General features: G+C 48.1%; 1 protein-coding gene across 1 annotated transcript; it reads left to right on the top strand.

Moving 5' to 3' along the window:
- The first annotated feature begins 6,313 nt into the window (after positions 1-6,313).
- On the top strand, positions 6,314-19,255 carry CYP2S1 (cytochrome P450 family 2 subfamily S member 1). Its single transcript, XM_079118384.1, has 9 exons — positions 6,314-6,830; positions 7,892-8,057; positions 9,784-9,933; positions 10,593-10,753; positions 10,839-11,018; positions 13,422-13,563; positions 14,649-14,836; positions 17,171-17,312; positions 17,459-19,255. The coding sequence occupies exons 1-9, from the start codon at positions 6,654-6,656 to the stop codon at positions 17,680-17,682; spliced, it is 1,530 nt and encodes a 509-aa protein (XP_078974510.1). The 5' UTR covers positions 6,314-6,653; the 3' UTR covers positions 17,683-19,255.
- The last annotated feature ends 80 nt before the right edge of the window (positions 19,256-19,335 follow it).

Raw genomic sequence — 19,335 nt, forward strand, 5'->3', positions numbered from 1 at the left:
AATATCATGACAGACACCACTGAGATACAGAACATAATGAGAAGCTACTTTGAAAATCTGTATTCCAACAAAACAGAAAGTACCGAAGACATTGACAAATTTCTAGAGATATATGCTCCTCCCAAACTGAACCAGGAGGACGTACATGATTTAAACTGATCAATATCAAGCAATGAAATACAAGAAGCCATTAAAAATCTACCATCCAAGAAAAGCCCAGGACCAGACGGATTCTCAGCTGAGTTCTACAAGACCTTCAAAGAAGAACTCATTCCAATACTTCTCAAAGTATTCCAGGAAATAGAAAAGGAGGGTACCCTACCGAACTCATTCTATGAAGCTAATATCACCCTCATACCCAAACCAGGCAAAGACACATCAAGGAAAGAAAATTTTAGACCAATATCCTTGATGAATATAGATGCAAAGATCCTTAACAAAATATTAGCAAACCGTATCCAAAAACATATTAAGAAAATTGTGCACCACGATCAAGTGGGGTTCATCCCTGGAATGCAAGGATGGTTCAACATTCGTAAATCAATAAACGTAATCCATCATGTCAATAGACTTAAGGACAAGAATCATATGGTTATTTCAAATGATGCAGAAAAAGCATTTGACAAAACACAACAGCCCTTCATGCTCAAAACACTAGAAAAAATAGGGATAGTAGGAACATACCTGAACATTGTAAAGGTTATTTATGCTAAGCCCATGGCCAACATCATTCTTAATGGAGATAAACTGAAACCATTCCCTTTAAAAACGGGAACAAGACAGGGATGTCCTCTTTCACCACTTCTATTCAACATTGTCCTCGAAACTCTAGCCAGAACAATTAGGCAGACTAAAGAAATTAAAGGGATACGAATAGGAAAAGAGGAACTTAGGCTGTCACTATTTGCAGATGACATGATTCTATATTTAGAGGATCCAAAAACCTCCTCCAGAAAACTTCTAGACCTCATCAATGAATTCAGCAAAATAGCAGGCTATAAAATCAACACACATAAATCTACAGCATTTTTATATACAAGCGACGAAACAGCTGAAAGGGAAATGAGGAAAATAACTCCATTTGCAATAGCCTCAAAAAAAATAAAATACTTGGGCATCCATCTAACCAAAGAGGTAAAAGATCTCTACGATGAAAACTACAAAACATTAAAGAAAGAAATTAAGGAACACCTTAGAAGATGGAAAGATCTCCCGTGTTCCTGTGGATAGGCAGAATTAATATTGTCAAAATGGCCATACTACCAAAAGTGCTATACAGATTCAATGCAATTCCAATTAAAATTCCAATGACATACCTCACAGAAATAGAGCAAGCAATCATGAAATTCATCTGGAAGAATAAGAAACCCAGAATAGCTAAAGCAATCCTTAGCAGGAAGAATGAAACAGGGGGTATCGTAATACCAGAACTTCAACTATGCTACAAAGCAATAGTAACAAAAACAGCATGGTATTGGCACCAAAATAGACAGGTAGATCAATGGTACAGAATAGAGGACATGGACACAAACCCAAATAAATACAATTTTCTCATACTAGACAAAGGTGCCAAAAATATGCAATGGAGAAAAGATAGCCCCTTCAACAAATGGTGCTGGGAAAACTGGAAATGCATATGCAACAGAATGAAACTAAACCCCTATCTCTCACCCTGCACAAAAATCAACTCACAGTGGATCAAGGACCTTGAAATCAGACCAGAGACCCTGCATCTTATAGAAGAAAAAGTAGGTCCAAATCTTCACCTTGTTGGCTTAGGATCAGACTTCCTTAACAGGACTCCCATAGCACAAGAAATAAAAGCAAGAATCAACAACTGGGATAGATTCAAACTAAATAGCTTTGTCTCAGCAAAGGAAACTATCAGCAATGCGAAGAGAGAGCCTACAGAGTGGGAGAATATCTTTGCCACTCATACTTCAGATAGAGCACTAATTTCCAGAATATATAAAGAACTCAAAAAACTCTACACCAAGAATACAAATAACACAATCAACAAATGGACTAAGGAAATGAACAGACACTTCACAGAAGAAGATCTACAACTAATCAACAAACATATGAAAAAATGTTCACCATCTTTAGTAATAAGAGAATTGCAAATCAAAACTACACTAAGATTCCATCTCATCCCAATTAGAATGGTGATTATCAAGAATACAAGCAACAATAAGTGTTGGAGAGGATGTGGGGAAAAAGGTACACTCATACATTGCTGGTGGGACTGCAAATTAGTGCAGCCACTCTGGAAAGCAGTGTGGAGATTCCTTAGAAAACTTGGAATGGACCTACCATTTGACCCAGCTATCCCACTCCTCGGCTTATACCCAAAGGACTTAAAATCAGCATACTACAGAGACACAGCCACATCAATGTTCATAGCGGCTCAATTCACAATAGCCAGACTATGGAACCAACCTAGATGCCCTTCAATTGATGAATGGATAAAGAAACTGTGGTATATATATACAATGGAATATTACTCAGCTATAAAGAATAATAAAATTATGGCATTTGCAGGCAAATGGATGAAATTGGAGAATATCATGTTAAGTGAGATAAGCCAATCTCAAAAATCCAAAAGAGGAATGATCTCGCTGATAAGCGGATGATGACACTTAATGGGGGGTGGGAGGGGGACAAGAATGGAGGAAGGAGGGACTGTATAGAGGGAAAAGAGAGATGGGAGGGGTGGGAGGGAAGGAAAATATAATGGAATGAATCAAACATCATTACTCTATGTAAATATATGAATATGCAAATGGTATGCTGTTACTCCATGTACAAACTGAAACAACATGTATCCCATTTGTTTACAATAAAAATAAATTTTAAAAAAAGAATAAATTTTAAAAAGACATGTAAAAAAATAATGATAATAATAAAATAAACAAATAAATAAAAAGAAAGAGCTTAGGATGCAGCTCAGAGGCAGAATGCTCCTGGGTTCAATTGCAGGAACTGCAAAAAAAAAAAAAGCAGGGGGAGGGGGTATGCTGGGGGTGTATTTCAATGGTGAAGCACTTGCTTAGCAAGTGTGAAGCCCTGGGTTTTATCCCCAGCACTGAAAAAAAAAAGTCTGCATCTCACTGTACCATGGTATGTAAAATTACATGTTAAGAAACATTGAACTCCAGGTAATGATACCCATCTGAAGTGCTTGGGATGTATTTGGGATTAAAGTGTAGAGGAGTGTGCAACTGACTGAGATAGGAATTTGGTAATAAAGGGAGAGATACTGAGTCTCAAAGGAATTGCCCATGAACCACTGAAATGCAGAAAACACCCATGAACAATTGCAACTCCAGAGTGGCATGCCTTTGTAACACCAGGGTAATGCACAACAAGTACGAGAAAACTGACATGAAATTGTGTAACTCTGTCCTGATTCCACCTCCAGTCCAGCCCCTAACACCAGCCTCTCCACACCAAGGAGTTGTTCCGCATGCTCCCTTGAATGTTCATCTACTTTCCTAAATAAACCTCTGACTATGCCGTTGGCGCGTGCTGAAATTCTTTTCCATCACATATGCCAAGAACCCCACTGGTCCTGAGTCAAGTTTTCCCTTCTCTCTGGAAACTTCCCAGACCCTTCTTCAGAGACATCTTTTCTCCTGTGACATGACTTTGAAATACATCCAGAAAAGAAAATAATAAGTTGGGTTAATGGGACAAGAGAAATAGAGGCATAACAAAGAATGTTCAATAAAATATTATTGGTAGAATCTAGGTGTTGAGTATTGTTGGGACTCAGAACATATCACCCCAAAATATGATCATCGGAGACCAGAATGCACCACCCCAAGACATATTTCTTTGACATATTTTGGAAAACTGCAGACAGGAGAAGCTGTCTTTTGTAAAACAAATGCACATCTCCAAAGAAAATCAGTATTAGTAAAATTCCTAGATCAGGAAGGCAACTGCTTTGAGATCACTTCTATTAGCTGAGAGACTTTATCTGCAGCCTTCATTCACCATGCAGTTACAAATCTCGCCTTCCTCTGGCTTGTCCCCAACCCAGAGTCCAATTCCCTATTTCTTTCCTTAGCTCATGATGCTTAATAAACTTCAATCAGCCCTTCTGTTTTCTAGAATTCCTGTGCACATGCACATAATTAAAATTTTCTTCCAATAACCTATCTATTCTGTTTATCTCATAAACTCAATTATTGAAACTTCGGAGTATAGTAAGAAAGTGTTCTCTCTCCTACCATATACAGGTGTTCACTGTACATTTGAAAGTTTTCAAACTAAAATGTTAAATGAAAATGCAAAGCAACACAGTAACTGCTCTGCTGGGAACCTTCCAAAACTGCTTCCCTTTTTTTTTTTTTTTTTTAGTGGAGGAAAAGTTATTTTGGAGATTCATGGATGGTTTCAGAGGTCTCAGTCCATTGGTGGCTGACTCTATTCCTCAGGGACTAAGGTGAAGCAGAACATTAGGGCAGAAGCGTATGGCAGAGGAAAGCAGCTCAGCACATCACACCAGGAGACAGAGAGACAAAACTGCTTCCCTTCTGCACCAGAAATAAAATGCAAAGTCTTTCCAAAATGCAGTCCTGCCTTGCAAAACAGTCCCTAGAGACCTCTGGGATCCTATCTCCTACAGTGGATCTTTTATTTATTCATTCATTCATTTACATTTTCTTGATTCTGGGAATTGAACCCTCAGTCTCCCACATGATAAGCAAGTGCCCCACTTCTGAGCAATGTCCTCAACCCTATCTCTCTATTTATTTGTTTATTTCATTTATTTTTGGTAAATAAAACCCTGGTGCACTTTACACTGAGCTACATCCCCAGATCTTTTTATTTTTTTATTTATTTTTTATTTATTTATCTGGTAGTGGGGATTGAATCCAGAGGTGCTTTATCACTGAGCCACATCCCCAGACCTTTTAAATTTTTGTATTTTGAGACAGAGTTGCACTAAGTTTCTTAGGGCCTCTGAGTTGCTGAGGCTGGCCTGAAACTTGCAATCCTCCTGCCTCCACTTCCCAGTAGCTGGGATTACAGGCACACGCAGCTGCCCCCAGCTCTAGATTCGATCGGTGATGCAATAAATATTTATTGAGTACCTGCTATGTGCAAGGCACTGTATTAGATGCTTGGGATACAGCACCGAATAAGACTTACTTGGTTCCCCGCCCCCCACATATGACTCTCTCTCTTCTTCAATAAACCCAGTCCCCCAGAAAGCCTCTCTACTTACTGATTATCTATTTTCAACTTAATTTGCTTGTGGATATGAGCTCAGAGAGATCAGGGCCCTTCTCTGGATTGCTCAGAATGCATCCTCAGGTCTAGAACAAAGCCTTTTTTTCTTTTTCTCTGTACCAGGGATTGAATCCAAGGGTGCTATACCCAAAGCCCCTTTTAAATTTTATTTTGAGACAAGGTCAGACTAAGTTGCCTAGGTTGGCCTTGAACTTGCCACCTCCTGCCTCAGCAGTCCCTGTAGAACAAATTCGTGTTTGTACTTGGACCTCTATAACAATGATTATTTTATTTATTTGTTTATTTATGTATTTGTTTATCGGCACCAGGGGTTGAACCCAGGGGTGCTTAATCACAAGTCACATTCCCAATCCTTTTTATTTTTATTTTTTTCATTTTGAGACAGGGTCTCACTAAGTTGCTTAGGGCCTCACTAAGTTGCTGAGACTGCATTTGAATTTGCAATCCTACTGCCTCAGCCTCCCAAGTCCCCGGGATTACAGGCGTTTGCACCTGGCTCTCCATAACAATTATTTGCAGAAATAATAACTAACATGTATTTAGTACTTGTTATATATGCACCTTACTCTGTTTTAAATTGTGTGCAGATATGTACCTATTTAATCCTGAAAACTAGCCCCATTGTACAAGTTAATGCACAGAAAAGCCCAGCTGTGAATTTAAGTAATCTGCCTTCAGCTGTCAAGCTCCTAACCATAATCATTATGCAAGATGCCTGTAAGTGAATGAATCAATGAATCAGACTGATCTGGATCCAAATACTAGCTGTCATTTAGCCTCAAGATCTAGAGCTAACAGATTTTTTCCCCCTTTTCCTTAGAGATTGAAACCAAGACCTGGCATATGCTAGGCAAGTGATCTACCTCTCGACTTCAGATTCTTAATCGTTAAAGGTCAAGTCCCTCTTCCAAGTTCATGAAGATGCTAGAGGCTCAAAACTACCGCACTTGCGTGCACACACGCACGCTCGCACACCCAAGTAACACTGCGGTGGGAGGAAAGAACCGAGGAGGGCTGCGCCAGGTCGCCGCCAGGCGCGAGGCGTGGCCGCCTACAGGCAGCCAAAGTCTCCTGGCTCTCAGGTTGCTCTTGTTTGCTTACGCTTACCTGGGGCCCAAGGCGCTGTCTCCGCCCCACTAACCCCGAAGCCCGGGAAAAACTAGGTGACCTGGGATATCCGTTCCTTGCGTATGTCCCCAACATCAGGCGGCAGCGGCGGTGGTCTGAAAGAGACCCGACAGCGGGGAGAGAAGCCAGCCAGTAGGTAAGGGGATAGGCTAGCTGCCCACCCACCTCCGCCTGATTTCGTTGAGGAGGGAGCCGCCTGGCCCCCGCCCCTAACTGGCCCAGCCTCAAGAAGCATCGGGGAGGAGAAAGAGGCGACCTGCGAGATGGAGGCCACCGGCACCTGGGTGCTGCTGCTAGTACTGCTGCTGGTGTTGCTGCTGACGCTGGCGCTGCCCCGGACTCGGGCCCGAGCCCACCTGCCCCCGGGGCCCGCGCCCCTGCCCCTGCTGGGGAACCTCCTGCAGTTGCGTCCCGGGGCGCTGTACTCCGGCCTCCTGCAGGTGAGGGGCTGCGAAGAGGACCTGGCTGGGGGTGGAGGATCCTCTGTGCGAGGAATCAAGTGCCAGGGTACAGGGGTCCTCGAGTATCCTAGGACGGGGCAACGGGGCTAGGGGTGCCCTGCGAGATGGGGTCAGGAGCAAGTGGTGCAGGGTTGAGAAGGAGAGGGGTACCCTGGAGAGTATCCTGGGCTGGAGGGCCAGGGCTGGGAGGGGCAGAACCCCCAGATTCCTGGAGAGGGGTTGAGAGCTAGAAGCAAGATACATAGGGGCAGGGGTCCCAGAGTAGAGAGGCCCCCAGAATGCTGGGGAGCCAGGGGCAGGGACCAACGATGAGAGGCTGGAGCCTTCAAGAGCAGCTGGTGGTACCGGGCATGTCCCAGAAGGAGGGGAATTATCCTCAGCAGGGGACTGAGAAGAAAAGAGGGAGGGTCCCTGGGGTGCTGTGGAGGTCCAGGGATGTCAGAAGACTGCAGGCTGGGAAGAGGCAGCCTCCAGGACTACTGCCTTCAGAGCCGTGGGGGTGGGAGGACAGGTGTAGCGCAGCTACCGGGAGCTGAGTTCCTGGGACTGGTGGGAAGAGGGGAAGCAGTCCCAACTTTCCGGGGGCGGTGGGAAGAGGTTCCCCATTCTAGAGAATTCTGAGAGACTTTAAGGACATAGAAAGGGGGCGGGTGTGTTGGGGAGAAGGTGGGGCGGTGCTCAGCAGTATCTGCTCTAGAATTTGAGGTTTTAGCAGTGATGGAGAGGGGATGGGGAGAGCGGAAGTTATGGAGCCCAAAACTGGTTTTGAACTGTCCCAGGATCAGAGGTGAGGGCTTGGCAAGAAGTAGGGGGATGGGATGAGAGGGTATGTTTGAGGAAGGGGTCTGGGAGCCCGGTGCAAAAAGAGAACTAGCCTCCGAGGGGGCTGTTTCTGCTTGGCGGGAGGGGACAGGTTCCTGGCTTCTGCCAGACCAGATGGCTTCTCCAGGGACAGGGTTCCATCAGAATGGAGAGTGCTTGGCTGACAGAGGCAGTCCCTGCCCCACAGCAGCTGGCCCCCTCTCCCTCTCTGTCCTCAGCTAAGTGAAAAGTATGGGCCGGTGTTCACTGTGCACCTGGGCCCCTGGCGGCCAGTGGTGGTCCTGGTTGGGCACGAGGCCGTGCAGGAGGCCTTGGGAGGTCAAGCCGAGGAATTCAGTGGGCGGGGAACCCTGGCAACGTTGGACCAGACTTTTGATGGTCATGGTGAGTCATGAGAGGAGGTGCCGGCTGATGGGTCTTGCCCCCACTTACAGGTGTGTGCCTTTTGCATGTAGCTTAGTGCCTCTGTTTCTTTGTCTGCAAAATGGGATGAGGATTGTGCCCATCCCATAGGGTTGTCCTAAGGATAAAATGAGGACTGGGCCGCGCACATACTCATTACCAGGTTGTATCAATGATAACGATCCCTGGTCCGGGTGAGGCCCCAGGGTGGGAGAACTTTCAAGACTCTGGAAATTGATAGACAAACACTCAAAATACAGAAAGTATTCTCTGGGTTAAGACAGAAAGAAGCGACCAGTGCTTTGCTTCACTGGTGACTCTGCCCCTGTCTTGCTCCCCCAGAGCACCCAGGCTTAGTGAGGAGACAGATCTGTCACCAGACAATGACAGCTCAATGGGATTGGCCACAATGGGGAGGCTCAGGTTGGCCTGGGGGAAGCCCTGGGATTATAGGAACCCAGAAAGGCGACTAACTCAGACTGTCGGGTGGGGAACATCCAAGAAATGGGCCCAGAAGAGAAGATGTCTGAGTTGAGACTCGGGATAAGAGGGAAGGATGTTCCAGGCAGAAGGACCAGATTGAACAAAAGCACAAGTATTCACCGACAGCCCCATGGTGCCTGCCCTGTGCCAGTGTCCTCTCAGTGTGAGAGAGGGGGCTAGTAATAGGACAACGGAGGAAGGGAACGGCTTCTCAAATGAAGTGCAGCTTTGAGAGCTGGACATAGGACCTTGTTCTGGGGGTGGCATGCGGGGGTTTGGGGACAGCTTCTCAGAGGCAGTGACATTTAAGCTGAGACATAAGTGGAGTTAGTTCATCTAGAGTGGAGATTCTGAGAGGCATATGGGCAGAGAGAGCAGCAGCGGCAGGAAGTGAGAGAAGGCCAGGGATGAGTAATAAAGCCAAGAAGTCGGGAGACCCTGATCATGTAGGGCCTGTGAGTCACACCAGAGCATTTCCTGGAAACCTTGAAGTATTTTATCTATTTATTTAGTTAATTAGTTGTTTTCAGTACTGGGAATTGAACCAAGGGGTGCTTTACCACTGAGCTACCTCCCCAGCCGTTTTTATTTTGAGACAGCATCTTGCTAGGTTGCCCAGGCTGACCTTGACTTTGTGATCCAGGTTCACTAGTTGCTGCAGAGGGGCAGGAAGGGCCCCGGCTCGTCGGGGCAGGGAACAGGATGGGGAAGGAGAGATACTGAGGCCAGTTTGGAACAGGGGTGGAGGGGACACGGGGAAGAACAGGGGACACCCAGGAGGAGGAGTCGGTCCAGGAGGCCACTATGGGCCAGCATTCAAGAGGTAGAAACACGCAACTCAGAGCAAGGGACAGGCTGTCCAGAGCAGGTGTCTGGAATAAAGGGGGAAGCAGCTCGGTCCCATCCTCCTCCCTCTCTGTTCATCCTCCCATCTGTGGGGTGGAGGATCCAGTGGTGCTCTATAACAGCTAGGATGGACAGATGGGAGGAAGAAGAAAGAAGGTGGAAAGGTGAATGGGGTGGAAGGAAAGAAGGAATCTTTACTCACCCTGGTTAATCACAGAGCAGAAGGAGCCTGGATCATCCCAGTTACCCTATGCATTTCTTGAGCACCTATTGAGTCCTCATGCCTAGGGGAGGCTGGTATGGACTCAGAATAGGGACCGATTGGGGGCGCCTCCCTGGGAGGAAGGGATCAGTGCTCTTGAGCCTAGACTTCCCACAGGAGTTTTCTTTGCCAACGGGGAGCGATGGAGGCAGCTAAGGAAGTTCACCATGCTCGCTTTGCGGGACCTGGGCATGGGGAAGCGAGAAGGCGAGGAGCTGATCCAGGCGGAGGCCAGGTGTCTGGTGGAGGCATTCCGGGAGACAGAAGGTCAGCAGGGAGGGGTCTGTGCAAGGGCCCTGGCTGAGTGGGGGAGGGGTGGGAAGCCTGGCTTTGGGGCTGGGCTGGGGTCTCAGCTTACTTTCACCGTTTCTGTCTTGTTGCCCCATGTGGATGTCACAGCATCATCTCTGTGTCCCTGGTGCTGTCACCTCCCTCTTTGGGGGCCTCCATCTCTCTTTTTTCCTCTTTTCTTTCTCTTGTCCACCGTTTCTTTCTGCCCATCTTTCTCTATTTGTCTATAACCCTCTCTGTCTCTCTCTCCATTTACCCATTTCTCTTAACTTTATCTCTCTTCTCTTCTCCTCTCCTCTCCTCTCTCTCTCTCTCTCTCTCTCTCTCTCTCTCTCTCTCTCTCTCTCTCTCTCTCTCTCTCTTTCTCTCTCTCCAAACTAGGGATTGGATGATTTTAACTCAGCTACATTCTCAGTCCTTTTTATTTATTATTTTTAGATGGGATCATGATAAGTTCCTCAGGATCTTGTTAAGTTGCTGAGGCTAGCCTCAAGCTTGTGATCCTCCTGCCTCGGCCTCCTAAGTCACTGGGATGACAGGCACAGCCTATCTGTCTCTCTCTAGTTGGGCCTCCACTCTGTATTCATGGGTCTGCCCAGTGCCATCCTAGCACCCCTGCCCTTCACATCCCCCAGGACATCCATTTGATCCCTCCCTGCTGCTGGCCCAGGCCACTTCCAACGTCATCTGCTCCCTCACCTTTGGCCTCCGCTTCCCCTACAAGGACAAGGAGTTCCAGGCTATGATCCAGGCAGCTAGTGGTACTCTGCTGGGAATCAGCTCCCCATGGGGCCAGGTAAGTTGGTGGGACACCTCTCTAGCCCCTGTCCCCAAAGGTTCCTTCCAAGCCTTCTGAGAACCAGCTGCCCTTCCACCCACAGACCTATGAGATGTTCTCCTGGCTCCTGCAACCCCTGCCAGGCCCCCACACACAACTCCTCCACCACTTGGGCACCCTGGCCGCCTTCGCTGCCCAGCAGGTGCAACGGCATCAGGGGAGCCTGGACAGCTCAGGACCCGCACGCGATGTTGTGGATGCCTTCCTGCTAAAGATGGCGCAGGTGGGGAAGGAGAGGGAAGGAAGTGTGAATCTGTCTTAAATGGAGTTAGTGGTCTGGCTGGCCCCAGGGCCACCTGTACCTGGGGAATCTCCATTGGATCCTTTTGTCTCTCTGCATGTCCCCATGTATGCGTCTCTGCATGTGCACACACCGCTCCATCTGCCTCCCTGTGCCTCATCCCTCTGTCTGTCTCTCTGTGCTGTTCTCCCTGGCTCCCCTCACCCCCACCCTTGGAGTGACTTCAGTGCAGGTGTCTCTGTCCCTTTGCCTGTCACCTCTGTTCTTCCCTCAGCCTGTTTCAGGTCCTGCCCCCAGCATTCTTCACCCCCCCCACTCCCCCTATTCACACTGGATATGCGCTTCATATGAATTACAATCATTTAACAATGAAACCTTACAATTTAAAATTTTAGCCGTGCAAGGTGATGCGTGCCTGTAATCCCAGTAGCTCGGGAGGCTAAGGCAGGAGGGTCACGAGTTCAAAGCCAGCCTCGGCAACTTAGTGGGGCCCTAAGCAACTCAGTGAGAGCCTGTCTCTAAATAAAATATAAAAAAGGGCTGGGATGTGGCTCAGTGGTTGAATGTCCCTGAGTACCAAAAAAGAAAAAAAAAAAAAAATATATATATATATATATATGAGTCTACTTTACAAATTTTATGAGAACAATTTATTATTATATTTAAAAAATTAGAAATAAGGTGACTCCCAAGGAAACTTGTTTCAAATTTACAAACTATGAAATTATGGAGGATGCTCAGAACCACATCCTTTCAACAAATGTAGCCATCTCATTCACAGAGAAACAGAAAGGTTTTTTTGTTGTTGTTTTGGTGAAGTTTTTTTGTTTTGTTTTGTTTTTGGTGGCACTGGGGATTGAACCCCGGGGTACTTTAGCATTGAGCTGAGTTGCTGAGGGTTTCCCTAAGTTGCTGAGGCTGGCCTTGAATTTAAGGATCCTCCTGCCTCAGCCTCCCAAATCACTGGGATCACAGGAGTACATCACCTCACCCAGCTCATTTTTTATTTTTAACCTTTTTTTTTTCAGACTTGGAGCAACTCTGTGGTAAAGCACATACTTAGTGTGCTTGAGGCCTGTTTTAGTTAGCTTTTTTGATGCTGAGACCAAAAAACCTGACGAGAACAATTTTACAGGAGAAAAAGTTGGTCTGGGGGCTCCCAGTTTCATAGGTCTTAGTCCATAGATGGCCGACTCCAATACCGTGGGCCCAAGGAAAGCCAGAACATTAGGGCAGAAGGTTGTAGCAGAGGAAAGCAGCTGGGAACGTGGTACCAGGAAGTAGAGAGAGAAAGATTCCCTCTCCACAAACAAAATATATACCCAAAAAGCTTGCCCTCAACGACCCACCTCCTCGAGCCACACCCTACCTGCCTGCAGTTACCCATCAGGGGATTAATGCACTGATTAGATTAATACTATCTACCCTATCATTTCACCTCTAAGTTTTCTTGCATTGTCTCACGCATGAGCTTTTGGGAGACCCCTCACCTCTAAACCATAACAAGGCCCTTGATTGAATCCCCAGCACTGAATGGGAAAAAAATCATTAAAAATATATATAATAAAAAAAAAAAAATATATATATATATATATATATATATCTTTTAGCAGGGATATTGGGGGGAGAACTAGGGATTGTACCCAGGACCTCAGACATGCTCTGCCACTGAACAACTATACCCCAGCCCCATAAAACTTTTAATCATAATAAAATACACCTAAAATTTACCATTTTAACCGTGTGTGTGTGCATGACACTGAAGATTGAACCCAGGGGCTCAAACAGCTGAGCAAGTACTCTAACCACTGAGAAACATGCCCAGCCCTCATTTTTAATTTTTTTTATTTTTTGGTACCCAGAATTGAACCCAGGGGTGCTTAACCACTGAGCCACATCCCCAGCTCTTTTTTATATCTTATTTAGAGAAAGAGTCTCCCCAAGGTGCTTAGGGCCTCACTGAGTTGCTGAGGCTGGCTTTGAACTTTCTATCCTCCTATTGCAACCTCCTGAGCAGCTGGGATTACAGGCTTGCGCTGCCACACCTGGCTCATTTTTATTTAAATTTTGAGACAGGGTCTCACCAAGTTGCCCAGCTGGCCTTAGAACCCTCCTGCCTCAGCTTCCTGAGTAGCTGGGACTCCAGGTGTGTGCCACCATGCCCCGCATTTTCTGTCCTTTGGAATATTAACATTCTCTTTCATGTTTTAAAACTTTTCAACCAGAACAAGCATCAGGAGCCCACTTCTCCACTTTTCCCAAATATTTCTTTAAAATCCCTGACAGTTCATTTAACTTGCTGTGCTGCACCCCAGACCTGGCTCCCCTAGACCTCTATTTCCCACAACCTGTGTTCTCTGAGCCTCTCTCCCTGGTTTCTCCCAGGAGGAACAAAACCGCAACACGGAATTCACTGAGAAGAATTTACTGATGACAGTCACTTATCTGTTGTTTGCTGGGACGATGACAGTAGGTGCCACCATCCGATACGCCCTCCTGCTCCTGCTGAAATATCCTCAGGTCCAAAGTAAGAGCCTTTTCCACCAGCCACGCCCCCGGACGGGAAGTAGGGGAAATGAGCAGGCAGAGCAGAGGCTGAGCCAGAACCTGGGGACAGGAATGAGCATCTGGGGTACCTGAGCAATGAGAAAGTGGGAGCTGCCAGTTGCGGTATGGAACACGATGACACACAGGCAGGAGACGGCTGCAGGGACTTGTCAAGACCTGTCACCTTGGGAGAACATAATATGCCTGATCCTTGGCCATGGAGAGCCATGAAAGAATTTGAGCAGGGGAACACAAGGTCCATTTCACATTTTAGAAAAAACCTTTGTGCTCTGCCTGAAGAAGCAGATTATAAAGGGTGAGAGCTGATGCCAGGGACCCAAGGAGGAGGAGAGGGACCTGAACAGGGAGGACAGAGCTGGACCAGGCTGTGAAGAGGGAAGAGGGGCAGAACAGATAGGTCTGGAGAACAAAGGACGGAGATACGCAGAGACAAGCTCCAGTTTCTGGCTGGAGAAGGGCCCACCCTAAGCTGGGGACAGGAAGGATGCGGAAGGAGCTGGCAAGGAAGACAGTGAGGCCAGTTTGGAATAATTTGAGTAGAGTCTGGTGCCACCAAGGAGGAGGGATCTAGGAGACCACAAGATATACAAGTCAGGACTATAGATTTTAAAATGTGGGGTCATCAGAGCCTGGACCGGAACTGACCTGCCACAGTGATAGAGTGTGTGCGGGTAAGAGGCAGGGCTGGGAATGAGCCCCAAGGAATTGCAGCATTTCCGGGTCAGGCAGCTGTGTTAAACACAGGCCAGTGGCGCGGACGAATTTGGAAGAAGGGACTTGGGGACCTGGTGGCTTTGGTGAAATTAGCTGTGACATCAGGCAGGTGACAGGCTTCCAGTTTCCTTATCTGGGAAAAGGAGATAAATAATGGTATCCTCCCTTAATGTGAAATGAAATGTTCCCTACATAGGCTGGGGGACTGCCCCTCCCCGCCATCCCTGCCTGCCTCACCCCAAACCCCTGCAGCCAAGAGGAGCCTTGCAGGGTCCCACCCTCCCACCTTCCCTCCCACCCTTGACCCCTCACCCCTTCTCTTGTGTGCAGAGCGCGTGCGGGAGGAACTGACACGGGAACTGGGGGCTGGCCAGGCGCCGAGCCTGGGGGACCGCGCCCGCCTTCCTTACACAGATGCAGTTCTGCACGAGGCACAGCGGCTGCTGGCGCTGGTGCCCATGGGAATGCCACACGCCCTCACAAGGACCACTTGCTTCCGAGGGTACATCCTGCCCCAGGTGGGTTTATGGACTGCCACGGTCAAGCAGTTGTCTCTGCCTTGGGGTGTGAGTCCGTTGCTAGGACAGTTGCTCATGGTGTGTCTTCTTCTTGAACTTTGTTTTTTTTTGTTGTTGTTGTTTTTTGGTTTGTTTTTTTTTTTGTTTTGTTTTGTTTTGTTTTTGCGGGGGGTGGGGGGAGGTGGTGTTGGGGATTGAACCCAGGGCTCTGTGCCTGCAAGGCAGGCACTTTACCAACTAAGCTATCTCCCCAACCCTTTTTTCTTGATCTTAATGTCTGTCTGTCAGCCCCTGCTGCAGACATACAGTGTCTCTCATTCAGTCTCTGCCCCTTTGTTGGAGAGAAGTTCAATCGCAGAACCACTAGGGGGCGATGTATGCAAAACCCTGAAGCTGCGACTGCTTGGTGTAGACTCAAATCCGGGGCTGTTAGAAATCAGTCACTGGGACCTTGGCTAGATGCTTCATCCTCCGACCTTCAATATACCCCTTTTCCTAAATTGAGAACTATAACTATAATTGGAATTGTAAGATAATGCTAATAAACACCAAATCAGTTCTTGGTGGTGGGGGTTGGGGGGATTTTGTATAGGACAGCAGCAATATAATAACAAGAATCGTGGGTATCTGTACTTGAGGGTCTGCTGTGCCAGATGTTGTGAGTGTTTTACATATGTATTATTTCCTCCCCCGCACTCCCCCCCCCCCCCGCCCCCAGGGCCTTCCACCACTGAGCTACATGCCCAGCCCTTTTTATTTTTATTTTGAGACGGGATCTCACTCAGTTGCCAAGGCTGGCTTGGGACTTGATATCCTCCTGCCTTAGCCTCCTGAGTCAATGGGATTACAGATGTGTGCCCCAGCACCTGGCTATATGTCTTATTTTATCTTCAAAACAACCTTATGCAATTATGCCCAATTCACAGACCAAGAAACTGAGATCTTGCAAGTTTGGAAGTTTTGCCAAGGTCACCCAGCTTGCCAGCAGGAAACAGCATTTGAAATTAACCCCTTCTATGTGCTCCTCTCTCTCTCTCTCTCTCTCCCTCTCTCTCTCTCTCTCTCTCTCTCTCTCTCTCTCTCTCTTTCTCTCTCATCGCCTTTTCCTGAAATCCCCTCACCTCCCAACTCAGTCCTCATTAGCCAGACTCCCTGGCAGAGAAAGTCTTGCCCCCGCCAGGCATGATGGTGCACATCTATAATCCCAATGATTCAGGCAGGAAGATCACAAGTTCAAGGCCACCCTGGGCAACTTAGAGAGATCCTGTCTCAAAATTTAAAATAAGAAGGGCTGGGATATAACTCGGTGTTAAAGCACCCTGGCTTCAATCCCCAGTCCCCAGGGAGGAAAAAGAAGAAAGTCTCATCCCTCTTCTCCCGCTCCCTTCCCTGCCTTCATCCTCCACCACACAACCCTGGAAACAGGAGCTCCAGTCTCACCTGAAGGGCTGCCACTCTCTCCGAATCCAGGCAGGGGAAGCCTTTATGGATGGCCCACCCCTTGCCTTCACCTCTGAAAGACCATAGCTATGAAAAACTGGACTCTGAGACATTCCACAGAGAGGTGGCTTAGGACAGGCACAGCTGAATCACAGAACACTCCCTAAGTTTCAAAACAAGGCGTTAAAATAACAAGTTCTGCCAAGCTCTCTAAATGGTTACCTTGAGCAACGGCTTAAGTTCTGTGGGCCTCAATTTCCCCATCTTTAAAATGGGAATAGTGTTCCTACCTGCCTCCTAGGTTTGTTCAAAAGATTTGTATGTATTATGCATGTGAGTGCATGTAATACATGTACCTGTTACATATATGAGGTAGCATGTGTGATTGCCATTAATGCTGATATTGGGTGTTTTGAGTTTGGGTTTGGGTTTTGGTACTGGGGATTAAACCCAGAGATGCTTTACCACTGAGTCACATCCCCAGTCCTTTTTATTTTTTATTTTGAGACAGGGTCTCACTGAGTTGCTTAGGGCCTTGCTAAATTGCTGAGGCTGGCCTTGAACTTGTGATTCTCCTGCCTCAGCCTTCCAAGTCACTGGGATTACTGATGTGTACCATGCAACCGGCCATCGCCGGTCCTTTTAAATGTTAAATTTTGAGACAGGGTCTCACTAAGTTCCTGAGGGTCTGGCTAAGTCTCTCAGGCTGGATTTGAACTTGTGACACCCCTGCCTCAGCCTCCCCAGTTGCTGGCATTACAGGCGTGCACCACCACATCCAGCAGTTGGTGTGCTTTGTGAATGGTGTCCCTGGCACTCCGGACTTGTACTCTGCATTGGGGACGGGGTGGCCTGGGGTAGTGAGGGACTTGCAGTTTTATTACTTCCTCTCAGGGCACTGAGATCTTCCCTGTGCTTGGTTCGGTCCTGCATGACCCCAGAGCGTTTGAGCAGCCAGAGGAGTTCAACCCAGACCGTTTCCTGGATGCCAATGGACAGTTCAAGAAGCATGCGGCATTCCTGCCCTTCTCCTTAGGTATCCACCCGTGTAACCACTGGCCCTGGCTGACACTGGCTGTCAGTGCCAGCTGGGCACCCCCCTGTGTCCCCAGTTCATTCTTGGCCCCCTGTGAGCCCGGGTGGGAGCAGAGTTGTCTCAGTGCTGTCTCCTCTTCTTGCCAGGTAAGCGCGTCTGCCTCGGGGAGGGCTTGGCGCGAGCAGAGCTCTTCCTTTTCTTCGCTGCCATCCTGCAGGCCTTCTCACTGGAGAGCCCCTGTCCCCTGAGCACCCTGAGCCTCCAGCCAGCTGTCAGTGGCCTTTTCAATATCCCACCAGCCTTCCAGCTGCAGGTCCGGCCGGCTGACCTGCACACCCCTGATGGAGGAGGGAGCTTGGGGAGGAGGTAGCCCCCCGGGAAGATGCTGCCAGCCTCAATAGCGGGCGTGAACAGGCTGCATCTCCAGAGCCACAAGCCTGCATGCAGGGAGCCCTGTTCACACACTGGCGTTTTCACACAGACATGTGGCCCACACAGCTGCTGAGGCATTCAGCCACACACCCATACACACCCACGAGGGCCCCGAGCCCACACCCCCACACGATTCCCTGGACTCTCCACTCGCACGTGGGAGTTCAGCCACCGTGCGCACAGTTCACACACCCTCTTCATCATCGGACTCTGTGCCACCGTCTCTGGTGCCTGCCATGAGAGCAAAAGGCCCCACCTGGGTCAGGCCACAGTCAGACTGTCCTGTCTTTAGCCCCAGCGCGCTCTGTTGCATGACCTCTCCACCCTCCAGACATAAGCACCCCTGCCCACACACACCCCAACCACTGATCCACACGGCCAGCCCACGCATGACACATTCCTGGCTCCCAATAAGACATGCTGCTCTTACACAGGCATAGTCCCCGGACAGCTCCATACCTTTGTCCTTCAGGGACACCCTTTTCAAGCACCTCTTTCAGCAAATTTTCTCCAGTATAAATATTTTCTGATTTGCAATTAGGCACACAGACTTTGGACACTGGAGGACTCTCACCTGCTTATGTAACCACATGGATAGAAGCCCCTGCTCCCACTGTGTGCACACGCACACGCGCGCGCACCCACACGCACACGCATGCATCTCCCCTAGTCTGTGGTCAAAGTTCCCATTAGGCCCCAGAAAGGGGCTAGATGACCAAGCAGAAGTCAGGTTCCAACCCCCAGTGTCAGGAAGGAGGCCAGACCTGACCTCTTTGTGGCTTGAAGGGCTCCATTTTGCAATAAAAGTGTGTCTCTGGCCCCTGGTCTGGCCCCGGGCAGGGCCTAGTGTGCCTCTGTGACCATGTCTGTCTTAGTGAGTAAGGGGTGGAGATGGGGGAGTCCACCCCTCCCCTGAGGCTGGGCGGGAGCAGAAAAACATGGTCACCGCCCACCCTGGCTGTTGACATCAGGACCAGATGTGGGGCTGAGAGAGGAGGGAAGGGGAGGGGCAGGGCTGGGGCTGGTGGCTGGGTGCTCAGCCAGGGAGAGTCTGAAGCTGATGGATCCAAACCCTGAGAAGTGTCAGAGTCCAAAAACAGATGTACACAGGCATCTGGGCCAGACCCTCCCCCACCAGCCTCTCCACTACCCATTTACTGCCCTCCCTTCACAAGGAAACCAAAGGCATCTTTTTACTTCTTAAATTATCTAATAAAGACATTTTCAGCATGCAGGAGGCCCTGGGTTTGATTCCCAACAACCAAAACAATTTTTGTAATAAAATAGACAACTTTCTGCTGTTTCTATTTCATCTGTCACTCTTAAGGTTAAGACAAATCCCAGAAAATAATCAAACATGCATGTCTAAGCACTAAGGGTTGTCCCTCTCCCAGCATTTTAATTGTTGAATTTATTTTTATTTATTATTATTATTATTTGGCAGCCCTGGGTGAGTGTGAATCCCCCAACATTTTATTGTGACAGTTTTTTATTCTTTTTTTTTCAGTGCTGGGGATCAAACCCAGGGCCTTTCACATGCTAGGCAAGCATTTACCACCGAATAACACCCCGGCTCCCAGCCCCTATGACA

This window comes from Sciurus vulgaris (genome assembly GCF_902686455.1).
Source record: "Sciurus vulgaris genome assembly, chromosome: 17".
Lineage (NCBI taxonomy): Eukaryota > Metazoa > Chordata > Mammalia > Rodentia > Sciuridae > Sciurus > Sciurus vulgaris.